Genomic DNA, 15,001 nt, shown 5'->3' with positions numbered 1-15,001 from the left:
ATGGCATTGTTATCATCACATCTAGTTTGGCCAATCGGAACTACAGGTGGCTGAAATTGATGAAAAATGTAGGAAGATCAGTCTTCAGCTGAAACTAAACAAGACGATGTTGATGACGAGAAGAACGGATGTGAAACTGTAACACTCCGTTTACCCTCAATGGAAACAGTCTTTACAATTGCACAATAAGACGATAAGGCGACAAAATTTATTTGTTGTCACTGTCCTAAGACACCATTGCATTCGCCAGGAAAAGTATAATAATGTGGAACAAACACATAATGCCTTTCTATGACAACAGTTGAATCAGTGATCGAGCGGGTCGAGCTCATATTTAGCGAATTCGCAGGCCTGTCTAAGGTAGTCTTTCCATCCGAGTTTCCTCCTCTGTAGATAGAGGCAGTTGCGCTATTTTAAACATACATCCACCATATTTGTTACACATAACACTATTCAGGAACAAGTAATCGTCGTATCCAAGGTTTTGGCTTCTAGAGGAGCCTGGAATAAAGCCTCTGAACTTCAATTACTCTTCTTTCCGTTCTACAACAGGAGTAGAAATTAAATCGGCCACCGCGATATCTAAATGCTCACCGGAAGAAGAAAAACTCTCTGCGTCCGATATACTGAATGAAGGGTTGTGTGTTGCTTAAAGGCTATCACTTTGAATGGTAATCAGGATACTAACATTAAGTAATTTGCACATACTTCACAGTACTACGCTGAAGAACAGAAACATGCTCTTAAATGAATTCACATTCATTTTTGGTGCGATGCGAGGCGGTACTTGCGCCAAGAATGTTTTTTTTTTAAAATTGTAAATGACTGTAGAATGCACAGAGTAAAAGTGATAATAAATACTGCGCTGGCACTAATCAATCACCTTGAGATGTGCCAAGACGCTCGTCTTCTGTTTGGGAATCGTAGAGGATAATGAACACTTCTGCGGCATTTACAATTACACACTGAAGGCCGTAAATAAGTACCGCATGATGTGCTTTATGCCCAGAAGTTCAGTTAAAGTGCGCAACTTCTGATATCGTCGCTACCGCCACAGTATCCTCAAAGTCCTTCTGTTAGGCTGGCTCTCTGCCTTCACTACGCGGCCGCACTTTTTTCATACCATGTCGTATTCTGTCGTATTCTCTTACGGTTGATGTTTGAAGCGGACAAAGAACAAACACAGTATACAAGGTGGCTGAACGAAATAGACTGAAACTTTGTAAAAGGGGAATCATAGAACGTAAGTATAATGTAGAAACGCGCATTAAAAGTGTTTACTCTCATGCTCTCGGTAGCTAGATGTTGGTTTCTTCAATTCTGTGCGTTAGAAGACCATCCGCTTTTTGCGATTCCGGAAGGTTTAAAATTATCTGGTGAAAACTGTTCTGTTATTTTTCTTCACTCTTCCTGACATTGCGCGAAGAATGTCTTGCAGCCGTGCGTTGTGCCTACAGGCGTATCTCGAAGATACAGATGCGTCTTACGGTCACTCATAGACCTCACCTGTCATAATGATTTCAGACATAGAATATAAAGAAATGAATTGATAAAATTAAATAAATAATAATAGACAGATACTAATAGGACATTTCACATCCACTCTATGAAAGCACTAAGTTTTCATAGGAATTTCTCGAATTGTTGATCTAGGTAGTCTATTCAGTTGCACAATCGGAGATAAAGAGGCGAAATTAGTTTATTATCACTGTCCTTATGAAACAATCTGAAAGATATTATTTTGAGCTTCTCCGAGTTCACATAAGATTTTTATCGCGCGAATCCCGTATGTAGAAGATATAAGAGAATCAGTGCATATTATTGCTTACCTTGCAGCTTGTTGTTTGTTGCAATCCTTATGTTCCTAGGAATTTGAACAAATAGCGATAGATGTGAAGTTTCCCAAATGGAGCCCATGTCATTCTTGGACAACATCAATATTTGACATGACGAGCTTGAATCACTTCATTTTCCGTTGGCCGATGATATGTACTCAATTTGCCTTATTCGTATATCACAACTTGAAGCATCAATTCACCCTTTACTACTATTTTTTTTGTGCCTTTCCAGCTCCCATCGCTGCGCAGCTTCGCTAATATCGCTCGTGGTGTAGGTTTTTGTGGTGTATTAGGTTTGCAACAACACTGGAGGAGTACCGGTGGATGCCAGCCGATTTTCTCAGCCTTGTTCTGCATGATGATTTAAAGGCATCACTCCACGGATCTGAGGTGGTACGGATTTCAGGTGGAGTATTCTCATACTATCCAGAATAAGAATACTCCACCTGAAATCCGTACCACCTCAAATTCGTGAAGTGGTACCCTTAAGTACTCCAGCTCAAGTGAAAAGTTAATGATCTTACCCTCCCAGACAAGCCTGGCACAAATTTGTGGACCCCAGGGCAAAGGGAGACTCTGGTGCAGTCGCTAACAGGTCTGGCTGTAACCCTAGCGCCTGCAAAGCCTTCCCTTGCTCTTGGTATCAATTTATCTACCCCTTGATTGCAAAGGGATCGATAAATTGGTATCAGATTAGGTTGGTGGTATAAAAACACCTACGTGATCGGCTCGTCACTGCAAACCACAGTGCTCTTCTTCCCTGAGGCTACACACGCACCCTTAGAGGAGAGGGGTACGGTGATTGGCATCAGACATGAACCTCAGACAATTATGAAGTGAAATCAAACTCGAATGCACATCTCCACGGGATTAACCAACGATGTGCAATTCATCTCTTCGTCACCTTATAGTGATCAAAGCGATCCTAAAGTTGCAGCGGAATGGCCTACCGGAGCGTTACATCTGTGAGCCCGAACCAACCCCATCTACTATTATAATTTCCAAACTCTATCCAAATCTCAAAATCCAATCTCTTATTCCCCGAACTCATAGTTTTCTCATCATACCAGAAGCGCTATTATTACGGTTTATAATAACGGGTTTATTTGTCACGTGGGGCCGCGTATACGAGTCTGATTGCTACCTGCCCACGGTGGCCCTGCTTGAACTAAACGCAATCAGGCGTTCGAGTGTACGCATTGGGAACGTACGAGCTATATAACCCGCACTGTTATAGAGAAAAATATTTCCATACATTGCAAAAAGGTGCTGTCGTCCAACACATCGCCAAAGCCCATAACCTGAAAGGTTAACTGCCTGAAGGGAGCATGGAATCTTTGGCACCAACCACTCGTTTCGTCACGCTGAACTGCATAAAACTATCGTGTGAACTCCAACAAACCGACCTGTCTAGGCTTTTGCGATATCTCTGTGTACCATTTGCTGCATTCCAAGAAACACGCACGAGAGATCGACCCGTCATTAGCATCGAAAATTACACCATATACTGCACGCGATGCTGATGAGAACAAAGTAGGTGGCTGCGCGATAGCTGTGAAGAACGATTAAAACAACCTGGCGGAGGAATTTGGCTTCGTCGTCTAGATGCACTTTTGTACCACTGCGGGATCGCAGAATACGTAAACTCTGGATCGTGGGTGCTTACGCACCTACGGAAACCGCTGAGGACAACGGTAAGGACGCCTTCTATGATGAGCTCAATGTGTTGCTGTCTAAAATACCAAGCCAGCAGGTGATCATTGTCGAACTCGACGCAAATGCGAAGACGAGACTCGAACAGCAATCCGATATGCTAGGAAAATGGTACTAACCAGCTGAGCGCACGTCTGACAACGGTGACCGTCTGGTCGACTTATGTGAACAGACGGGCCTCATCATTGCTTCTACGTTCAAGAGGAATCAGAGACTTGCGCAGCACCATCTACGGTGATGGAGAGGCTTGATTTCACAGAACGAAAGCTGCCGCCATCGAAGGTGGCTAAAGTCAGAAGTCTTCGCTTCTTTGGTCATAATAAGGAAACAGGCAGATCGCCTTGTTCAACGGGTTCTGAGGAGTTTGTCGGGTTCGAGCTGGAAGAAGCCACCTGGCCGAAAACGGAAGTTTTGGACTGAGGTGGTGAATGAGGACCTGAGGACACTCGACGTGGATAGGCACTTCATGCGAGACGTAAAGTTTCGCAGAATATGAAATAACGATGAATGGATTGATTCTGTGCCCTCGATCGAGAAGGGTCGAGAAGGTTGGGCAGAGCTATGTTCAAGGACGGCACACCTCGGCAAAGATCCGGGTAATCGCGTCAGGCGATGACATCAGCCCTCCGATTAAGTCAATTATGTCATTCTGTCCCGTGTGTTTGTGAGTGTACGTATGTGTATGTGTGTATGTATGTGTTTGCAGGTTGTTTGTTTCTTTGTTTGTGTGAATGTGTGTATCGAAGTTCCAGAAAGCAGTGAGACGGGTCCGACTACGTCAAATTGGTGCGTCAGCACCAGAAACTATTACACTGTGGTGCGACGGATCTCATAGCGTCGGATTGGAGCGCCGGCGACAGAACGTTATAACATGGGATTGGAGGGATACCACGGTGTCGGTGTCATAGTATCGCGCAATAACTCCAAGTGATTTTGTTAATAAGTGAATGAGACGTTGTGAACAGTGATAACTGCATGTGTTGAATCCTTCCGCATGCCTATTTCCCAGCACGTTTGCCTTAGGTTAGTAACATGGTCTTCAGGAAGTGGAAACGCACATGCAAACGGCTGCTCAAATAGTAGCCAACAGTTTACATGATTTGACGTGGAACGTTATCTTCATCAGTACGATGATGTTGTACACGTCATTTTATAATGGAACATCTTTCTGTGATAACTGTTACAGGAAAACAGAGCAAAATCCATAGTTCGAGTAATGCTTTCGAATTGTCCTATATTATTTTAGCATCGAAGGAGCGTTTGAAGCTGAAGTCTGAAGTCTTTCCAAATGTAGAGCTGACGCGTTTAGAAAGAAAACTCTGAAATCTCATCGCATAAATTTATTTTAAAAAACGAGGAAAGAATTGCTAGAAAAACAAAATCCTAATTTTACACAAAATTGCACTATTAGTGATATTTTATTGACCAGCGAAGGCGAAAAAAGCGAACACCGTAAAAAGTCTCATGTCAGGCTTTAGCCGGGTCTTCAGACAGATATCTCATAATTGTACAAATGACAATCTTGAACTTTTCCAGTAGTTGATCTGCCACTGGCAGGTGTCATGGAGTAGACTTGTTGGTCAGAGGGTCAGTTTTTGCAGAACGTTTCAATGCAAGCCCATGAAGTACTGTAGTGAAGGTTAGTGCATCATCAGCAAGTTCAAAATTATGCAGGGGACAGCAGCACAGAGTTTTGATATTTGATTATTCCACAGTAGGAAAACGAGGATAATTTAGGCACCGCTTTGCTTACTAAAGAATAATAAAGTTTTTACGCGAAGTGATGGCTCTGAAGCTGAGACAAAACGTCAATAATTTCCATTTATACCACCTTTTTAAGGGGAACAAACATATGTACGTTGTGAGGGGAGGTAACATACACAGTTATGGGAAGGCTTTTTTGATTGAAAAAAGGGATCTGCAATAACTTTCGGTGGACTGCAACACCTGCAAAAGCAAAAAGATACGGGCGTAAATTTTTGAGATTATAGTACTACATGCTATGCAAAATGCTTTGGTCATAAGCAACAAAAAGAATAGGACAAAATCCTTTTCATTTCGAAAGTTCAATCACTACATGTCGCACATCTTTACTTATTGTCCCGTTTTGTTTGTGTTTTCAGCAAGTTATTGCAGTTTCTTTTCTTGATGATACTAGCAGGAAACAATCAAATTTATTTCATCTGGGAGAATCTGCTAAAATAGCTCTCAGCTACCGTATGCTGCTTGACGCTACAAGCCTTTTCAATCCTTTTTTTTCAAAAGTGTTCTTAGTTCGTAAAAGCAATTGCGTAAAATGTTTGCTATGAAAGCAAGATTGGAGGAGGTTCGCTTAGCAAGCATTTCTTTAACATAATCCAGAAAAATATGCAGTGTAGCACAGTCGGTGAGAGGTTTTGCTGTGTCTACAATCGGTCGGTGGTTCGAATCTGCACTAGTGCAAACCAACACTTTCATCCCTCCGAGATTCTTAAACTGGTATCAGTCTTATCTGGGATGATAAAAACACTGATTTAGCACCTCGGCTAGCCATCGGCGAAGCAAGTCATTGTAAGATTGCACAGGCGTATATAAAACCTCAAGTGATACTTGGGATAAAGTCGAACGCATTGGGGCAGCGCCATAGGAATAATCGAAGTGCACTTTATCCTTGATCCTTTAATCCAAAGAATGGAGTTCTCAGTGTGTTATCATGTTATAAGGTTTTGCAAGGAGTATAAAACTACCATCATATATACTGTGTAGTGGCTTCTACAGACGTCACCTAATCACTACACTGTATCAATGGAGCAGAAACAAAGCAAAATGCTTTCATTATAGACAGATAGGGAATAATGCGTTGTTGTTTGCTTCTTTGATATATTAGGTTGTGAAGATATAAATGAGACTTCCATGGGAGCCCTATCTTCGAAAGTGTTGCGAAATATAAGACCGCAATTTTATTTCCGCTTGTTCACTATTTCGTTCCCATTCAGTTTGTTTTTTTTTGCAAATTTCGATTGCTTTTATTGAAGATTTTCTAGCTGTTTCAGAAAATGTTGGACCAGAAATTCATCGTTCGTGTTAGCATGCTCTACGATTTCAAACAAAGCAAGAGTGCGGGCGAATTGCTTCGAGCTCTGCACTCGAGGTTTGGAGAGGACTGTATTTCGAGAAGTCAGTGTTTCAAGTGTTTCAAGACGACTTTCATGACGAAGAAAAAAGTCATGAAAACCTCGACCACCAAGCAGAAACAGTCCAGCAGAAAATCAAAGAGCTCAACTGGAGTGTCCTGCCACATCCGTCTTGCTCCCCAACCTTTAAACTACTAACTTTTCCGCTCGATGCTGCACGAGTTGGCTGAGAAGAGGTTGGAAAACATTGAAACGGTTCAAATTTCGCTGTCCGATTTCTTCAACTCGAAACCATTTGATTTCTACCATGTGGGTATTCATTCCCTGCGCGCTCGACGGAGAAGAGTAATTAAAAATCACACGAATTTATGTGAGCAGCAAACTTGTAACCCACCTGAGAATCATGTATCCATAGAGCAAAGCTGTTTAGGAATCACTGTTGCTCATATGTACAGAGCGATAGATTATGTTTCCACGTTTTAGCGGTAGGCTTTTAAAGTAACAGATAAGTTCAATCGATAAATCCCACGTTCACCAGTTGATAGATGTCCAGCTATAAGGATTAAAAGGAATTATGGAGAAAATGGAATAAAACCCATTCCATGTTTTTTATGTCGAACACTTGCCAGGTTACTGTAGATAGAATGAAAGGAGCATCAGGGCTTCAATCCATTTGATCGCTTCGACAATCTATCTGAAGATGAGTATGAAGAACGTGAATATAAAGAAAATCCCGCATTCTGAAGTAAAGAATAAAACGTTTCGATAGAATAGCAGATGGAAGATGACGCCATGGCGAGATCAAGTCAGATTTGAAAGCAGAACACTCCTGGAGACCATAGGGGATCATCTATAATGGGAACATGTTTTTGCACCCTAGTTTTTGGCCAGGATACAGATAGTGTACTTTAAATCACTGGCGGTCAGAAGTGCTTGATATTTATTTTTACAACATACCTTGTACCACACGATAATGTCTTAGCGGTTACTCAACCACTCAACATATCATCCTGGATTACATTCAATGCCTTCTAAGTCGTCAATAATGACTACTACTAATCACAAGTTGACTACAGCTTCTTTTCTAAAGTGCACAATGTTCCTTTGCATTATCTCAACTAGGAAAAACAGCACTTTTGTACTTTTAAGAGCTTCATCAATACAGCAAAGTAGGAGTACAAACACTTTACTATTGAGCCAGTGTTAACAGCCACAGGAGTCGGTGAAGAAATGGCTTCAGGACATTTCTTTATTGAATCCAATCCGCTCCAAAATGTCTCAGAAAATACATCACGACATCAAATGTTACAGTTCAGAACAGTTCATAATGTAATACAAAAACAACTAATTTTTGGTTACTTCCTGAGATGAGATGGATGAACGTCAAAGACAACTAAGAATGATTCAAAGTTGCTTTGGTAAACAGGCTTGCAACTTCATCCACGTGAAACACCACATGAATACCAAGGATTAATCGGAAGAAATGAAAAAAACTGGAGATTTTTACTGTAAGCGAAAATAGTTAGTGATACATATATACATCCAACTACAAAAAATATGAAAAAATTGTGAATTCAAATGCTCAAGGTGAAATAGAAAACACATCCAAATCAAATTTCTTTCGAAGAGGGAGCTCGAAAAGTTTTGAAGTTCTATTCCAAATTTACCTCGCACCACATTGCGGCAGCACTTACTTTTTAAGGAGGTTTTTGAGAGATGAGGAGATTTATTTCTGATGTTGAATTGTTGTTCCTTCACCGAAGCTGTGCCGCTTCGTCCAGTCGCAGCATTTTTTAACGCTGACTACATGTTTTAGAATAATTCAGAGCAATTTGATCAATATCACACCAGGAATATATTCGGAGATCCAAGCGGGTCCTGTCTTTCCCGAAAAATGACATAAATGATGACTTATCACTAAATTTCACCAGCCTTCAAAAAACAAGAACTAGCCGTCACTTTTTTGAATTGGTTTCTTATCATCTTCAACGCCTTCACCTTCAAAACCCTTTTCCTATTGCGACTCTTCCTCTTTTTCTTTTTCTGCGCTTTTCCCGTGTAATGACGGAGTCCGCTTTTCTGGCTAGATGAGTCCATTTTGCTCGGTCGTGTGCTGGATCAGGATGAATGTTTTGCTTAGGTCGTATCGCCGAAAAGTCCCCACAATGTATTTCTACGCATGCCTAAGATCGATGCAAGCTTTCTCAAAATAGCCACTATCACAAACTCCACTGGAGTAGAGACATTTATTTTCAGGGGAATCATAATTTATTTCTGAGATGATCATTCTAGCTTCACTTACCCTTGTTAATGTTGCTACATGTGCAGTTCTTCAAACACCAGTGTTACGGCGAAAACCAAAAGCAGTTTGTTTCCTTGGTTGTGGTTTAAGTGCTCAGCTGAAACTTCCTTCGATATGAAACTTTTTAGATTCATCTGATAGCGAGAGAGAGCGAGTCATACATGGATTATGTTAAGAAACTGAACGTACAACCAGCAGATCCAGGCAGCGCTGAAGTTAACGTAAGTAACAAACTTTACTGTATGTTATATGTATCATAAAGTATCATATCATAATCATAACATATCGAGGACGAGATTTGTGATGATGTTTGGGAAGAAAACCTTGAAAGTACTAGAAAGGTACAGAAGAGACTTCACTGAAAAATCTTTAAAGGCAGCATACCACGAATTTGGGGTGGCACAGATTTCAGGTGGAGTCTCCGTAGATCGTAGATTATGGAGACTGGGATGGTTCCGCTCATCTCTCCCTGAATCACTGTAAGCAGTCGGTCCCTGAATGCTGTTTTGTGCCTTCTATTGCAGCGCGCCACCCTTACACGCGTACCCTCCTTACTGCCTATCGGGCTGTTCGAGTTGATTTTCGACGAATCGCAGGGCAGAGGTTGTTTGCAGTGATGCAGGGAGAAATGAGCGGAACTACCCCGTCTCCATAATCTACGACCCCGTATACGGATACTCCACCTGAAATCTGCACCACCTCAGATTCGTGGCATGCTGCCTTTAACATATCTCCATGCGCCAGCTCCTAATGGAGGGTTACCTTACTGTATCTTTGCAAACTAAGAAAATTTGAAGCAACGGAACTTTTGTTTTCTGTGGAATTACAGTATCTAAGGCTCAATGAAAGCATCATTCAAATCTCTCCTATTAATTGGTGTTTTGAATGCAGTTGTTTCTGATGAATAATCCCACTAAAAGTCAAATATAACGTTGTTGAAGATCAAAAAGAAGAAAATTCCAGAAAAAAAGTAAAAATTTTAAGAATTATTTGAAGTTTTACAGTGCCAAAAGAAAAAATGATATTATAGTATTTTAATCACACTACAATGTCCTGTTTTATAAAGATCTACGACATGTCTGACTTCCAATATGCGCAAAGAGTAGCGGTTGGAAAACCTCAACAAGAATTCCTTGCCTGGATTTCAGGCGGCGTCTCTATGCTCATCGTACCACACAACAACTGTACAGAGTAAGTTGCGTAAAACATCAACTATTCTATTCTAGAACTCAGAACTATAATATTATAAGATAGATTCGTTCCATCGTTTTTTAGCTCTGCATGTGAAAAGAAGAACAAATTTGTACCGGAAAAATCGAAAACATTTAAGCCGACGTCGACAGAATTCAAAATTAGATGTTATGGCGGTCTCATCACGGGGGTGGCTGGTTCTGATCAGGTTCACGTGAGTAGCTATACAAATTTGAACACTCTCACCGTAGAACATTCTTCTGCAATATTTTCAAGCTATTTCTCCAAAAATCATATGTCTTGAAGAAGTCTTGAATGAAATGCTTCCTAGTATTTCCTATCTAAAACCCATAATGCACATATGTCCTAGTTTTAATGTATTGCCTCACGAAATTATGAATTCGATTACATCTTCCTGAGTCAGGAAAAATTTTGTGCATAGATAAGTCGCGCAATCAAGGATGGATATGGATGGCCTCTAAATTTTCTTCAATCCTGTGTCTTTCAACAAATTGTCTGATATGTGTTCATGTCCATGCTCAACTACACGATGTCAGAGTAACGGTGGTTTTATATGATCCCTGAATATCTCTTTTTAGGATTTAGAAACAAATCATGGCTAGAGCCAGTCATTACAGTGAACATACCTGTCTTAAGAACTTTTGTCTTAAAATTAAGCTCAAACTACAAAGCCAAATATTTTATTTCCATTTGTTAACGTCACGATGCAAAACGAACGCAATACTTTTGTTAGTTTTTTTTCAGATCGGAGGCATGGAAGAGGAACAACTTTTTGCACCAGACATGACGTTAGGGTTTGCAAAAAGCATGAGTTCTGCATTTGAAAACGTAGGTAGTTTAACTCATCTTCAAGACTGTTAAAGACTAAAAACATCCGAACTCGTTATAATCCATTTTTAGCTTTGTTATTAGCTGGTTAAACCATTAGTGGGCAAGGATTCCATCGCGTTAAGAGAAAACACAAAAAAAATCATATCCAGTTTACTAAATTCACAAAGACAAACTAATGAAATGTTGCACGGCTGCTGCTAATAATGCTGGCTACTCCCTCCAAATGGCAGTTTGATTTAAGAATAATTAACAACTGCACCATGTCAACTGGAAAGTTTTTTTTCTTATTATAAGAAATCTGCATTCAATCAGTGACACAAACACCGAATACAGTTTGAATGGGATTGACAACAAGCCCGAAGAAACGCTCAGTAGTGGTGCGCCAGGAAAGACGTGATTACAAAAATTATCTAACCTGCCCGTAGAGAAAAGGAACAGGATGGAATACGATTGGCTCACTGAACATCTTCACATTCAAGGCGGAAGACTTTAGAACTACGAAGAGGCGGCTGACTCAGCAAACCCTGAAGCTAATCTATCAGCGTGGAACCGCATGAACTGCAGACAACCATGAACTCCTGTCCGAGCTCGCAAGACCTTCCAGAGCGGTAAAAAAGACATAAAAGAGAGAAGAGCAGCAGTGCAAGCTAAAGCAGGAGAGCGGGCAAGAGCATTCGCTATGCAGGTCTGCAATCTTGGACCGTCGTAAAATAAAAATAACTGCCCGCTGGAACCCAGATGGAACAACTGCACCGGTAAAGGACAAGAAAATGGTCATTCACCAGTTCAACCTTTTCGTTTGCCACTGCCTCTTGTCTTCTACCTTCTAGGGAGAGGTGGTCATGTTAAGTTTTTCCTTCCGAACTCCGACATCCCATCAAATCAGTGAAGAATCGTGATCCACCCGGTCTCGGTCCACGTCCCCGATCCTTCACAATCAAGCCCGAATATCTGAACTATCTATCGCCAGTCCTCATCATCACACTAACGATGTTCTTCACTTGTTATTTGTTGGAATGCAAGATTCCGATGTGATGCAATGGAAAGTCAACATTATCGTGCTTTTGTATGAGAAGAGAGATCCACGTGATGTCGTCAACTATCGCACAATCTGTTTATCCCAATCCTATTAAACAGAATTGAAAAAACACTAGATCAAAAACAGCCCCGAGCAAGCAGAGATTCAGCACGATTATCCTCGTGCACTCTGCTTTGAAGCCAGTTAAAATATCGCGAGAGAGCGATATTCCGTTGTATGTGACTTTCTTCAAATTCAAGAAGACCTTTGATTCAGTTGAGGCGGAAGCAGTCGTGGAACTGCAGTCACACTGCAGAAAGAGCGGGGACCAGATAATCAGAGCGCGATGGACGCGCAGGAGGAGCGCATGTGATGCAGGTAAGCATAACAAATTCCAAAGCACACTGAGTAGACGAGCAATATCTGGAATGGAATGGGCAAGTGTTAGCTGTACATTATTAAAGATATATATCATGCTTTAAGCTCGAAGCTTGGACTAGTGTTCTTGAAGCTGCCGCTTCTTGTTTGCTCTTTTGCACAGGATTTGACATTGATCTGGATTATAAAGAGATCAACGTGTGACGCAGCAGGAAAGATAATGAAGCTCTCGTAGAGGAAAATATCAGAACAACGACACAACAACAACATGATTTGTCTGCACTGGTTACAAATAAAAGCTAATAGTGTGTTAGTACGGCAATATCCTCATTGTCGAGTAGACACACAGACTTCTATCCGACTTCAAAAATAGTCCGATAACAGGCAAGTGATGTCACTTCACTCCAAAAAACTACTTTTTTCCTTTTCAGAGTGAATTTGATGGTGTACTTGGCTTATCATTTTATCCATTTTCCTCAACAGCTATCAAGGAATGATGTTTAACATAAAATAATGTGAAGATCATCGTACTGATAATGGTAACGTTCTTTGTCAAATTATGTAAGCTGTTGGCTACTATTTAAGCAGCCGGTTTCATTCGTGTTTCCACTTTCTGAGGAGCACAATACCAAGCTGAGGCAAACGTGCAAGGAAACAAACGCACGGAGGAGTCATAGAGGTGATGAACAACGCGCGCAGTAGCCACGGGTATCAAACGGCTGCAACGTGCCATTTAACTTCTGCGACACGCAAAAAAAAACTTACTGCAAAATAATACTGTACAACAGTTCCACGCTGTCCGTCGCACCCAATTTTACAGCTTTCGGGTTTTCAATGTGCTCCCCTCGCTTGCACAACTCTTCTTACTGCTGAACAGCACTTCTACTGAAATTACTCTGACCCTAAAGGTTTTTTTTAAATCAAAATTTCCATTAACTGTTCCAGAATACCACACAGATGTAGATAAGGATGTAGGAACATAAGCAACCACATGTGGATTTATTAAAAAAAAAGACAGAAAAACGAAACAAAATAGTATATCGAAAAGTTTATTCGTTCAAAGTAATGTTGACCATTTTACCTGAAACAAAGGAGCGACACTGTGAGCAACTCTCCACGTATCTAGGTTGTGGAAAAGTTTACAAATGAGCAGGAACAAAATCTTCGTAATCGACCATTTTCTTTGCCTTAGAAATACCCGAAAGAGACTGCAAGTCACTATTTTCTCTTCACTCATTTTCTTTGGGCCTAAGAAGGTCAATAGGGTTATATAAGAGTAATGGGTTTTTTCCGAAGTCTTTTCTTTTTTCGAGTAATAGGTTTTTTCATGAGAACAGGACTTTTTCGGTACACTGTCACCTTTCGGTACACTGTCACCACTCTTTTCATTTAGGAGCACGCTTCGATGGAAATGTCTAGGAGTAGCGAGTTTTCTTCCTTAAAATTTCTGACAAATATAGTAGAAACCTACTGAACGCCACGTAGTGAAATATATCATGAGAACAGGACTTTTCGGTACACTGTCACCACTCTTTTCATATCGGACCCGTCGCACCCCCTTCTATAGGTATCCGACGCCGATGGACCCGTCGCACCCCCTTCTAAGGCTATCTGGCGCCGATGGACCCGTCGCACCCCCTTCTATAGGTATCCGACGCCGATGGACCCGTCGCACCCCCTTCTAAGGCTATCTGGCGCCGATGGACCCGTCGCACCCCCTTCTATAGGTATCCGACGCCGTGGACCCGTCGCACCCCCTTCTAGCTATCATGGACCCGTCGCACCCCCTTCTAAGGCTATCTGGCGCCGATGGACCCGTCGCACCCCCTTCTAAGGCTATCTGGCGCCGATGGACCCGTCGCACCCCCCTTCTAAAGCTATCTGGCGCCGATGGACCCGTCGCACCCCCTTCTATAGGTATCCGACGCCGATGGACCCGTCGCACCCCCTTCTAAGGCTATCTGGCGCCGATGGACCCGTCGCAACCCCTTCTATAGGTATCCGACGTCGTGGGACCCGTCGCACCCCTTCTATAGGTATCCGACGCCGATGGACCCGTCGCACCCCCTTCTAAGGCTATCTGGCGCCGATGGACCCGTCGCACCCCTTCTAAGGCTATCTGGCGCCGATGGACCCGTCGCACCCCCTTCTATAGGTATCCGACGTCTTGGACCCGTCGCACCCTCTTCTAAGGCTATCTGGCGCCGATGGACCCGTCGCACCCCCTTCTATAGGTATCCGACGCCGATGGACCCGTCGCACCCCCTTCTAAGGCTATCTGGCGCCGATGGACCCGTCGCACCCCCTTCTAAGGCTATCTGGCGCCGATGGACCCGTCGCACCCCCTTCTAAGGCTATCTGGCGCCGATGGACCCGTCGCACCCCCTTCTATAGGTATCCGACGTTGTGGGACCCGTCGCACCCCCTTCTATAGGTATCCGACGCCGATGGACCCGTCGCACCCCCTTCTAAGGCTATCTGGCGCCGATGGACCCGTCGCACCCCCTTCTATAGGTATCCGACGTCTTGGACCCGTCGCACCCCCTTTTAAGGCTATCTGGCGCCGATGGACCCGTCGCACCACCTTCTATAGGTA

At 42.4% G+C, this 15,001-nt stretch overlaps 2 protein-coding genes across 3 annotated transcripts in view; both read left to right on the top strand.

Annotated features, from left to right (window-relative positions):
- Positions 1–2,690: 2,690 nt before the first annotated feature.
- RB195_015574 (uncharacterized protein) lies at positions 2,691–3,669 on the top strand (the record flags this gene model as incomplete). Its single annotated transcript, XM_064206348.1, has 2 exons — positions 2,691–2,803; positions 3,444–3,669. The coding sequence occupies 2 exons, from the start codon at positions 2,691–2,693 to the stop codon at positions 3,667–3,669; spliced, it is 339 nt and encodes a 112-aa protein (XP_064062229.1).
- Positions 3,670–8,943: 5,274 nt separating this feature from the next.
- RB195_015572 (uncharacterized protein) overlaps positions 8,944–15,001 on the top strand; it is a gene marked incomplete at both ends in the record, with an annotated part of 15,796 nt that continues 9,738 nt past the window's right edge. For both annotated transcript variants that reach the window (XM_064206346.1, XM_064206344.1), the window contains 5 exons: positions 8,944–9,030; positions 9,095–9,187; positions 10,033–10,157; positions 10,242–10,371; positions 10,923–11,006. In XM_064206346.1, the coding sequence (XP_064062225.1) occupies positions 8,944–9,030; positions 9,095–9,187; positions 10,033–10,157; positions 10,242–10,371; positions 10,923–11,006 (519 nt within the window). The remainder of the gene's footprint in view (positions 9,031–9,094; positions 9,188–10,032; positions 10,158–10,241; positions 10,372–10,922; positions 11,007–15,001) is intronic.

This window comes from Necator americanus, chromosome V (assembly GCF_031761385.1).
Source record: "Necator americanus strain Aroian chromosome V, whole genome shotgun sequence".
Taxonomy (NCBI): Eukaryota; Metazoa; Nematoda; class Chromadorea; order Rhabditida; family Ancylostomatidae; genus Necator; species Necator americanus.
This window is presented reverse-complemented; position numbering and strand designations above follow the sequence as displayed.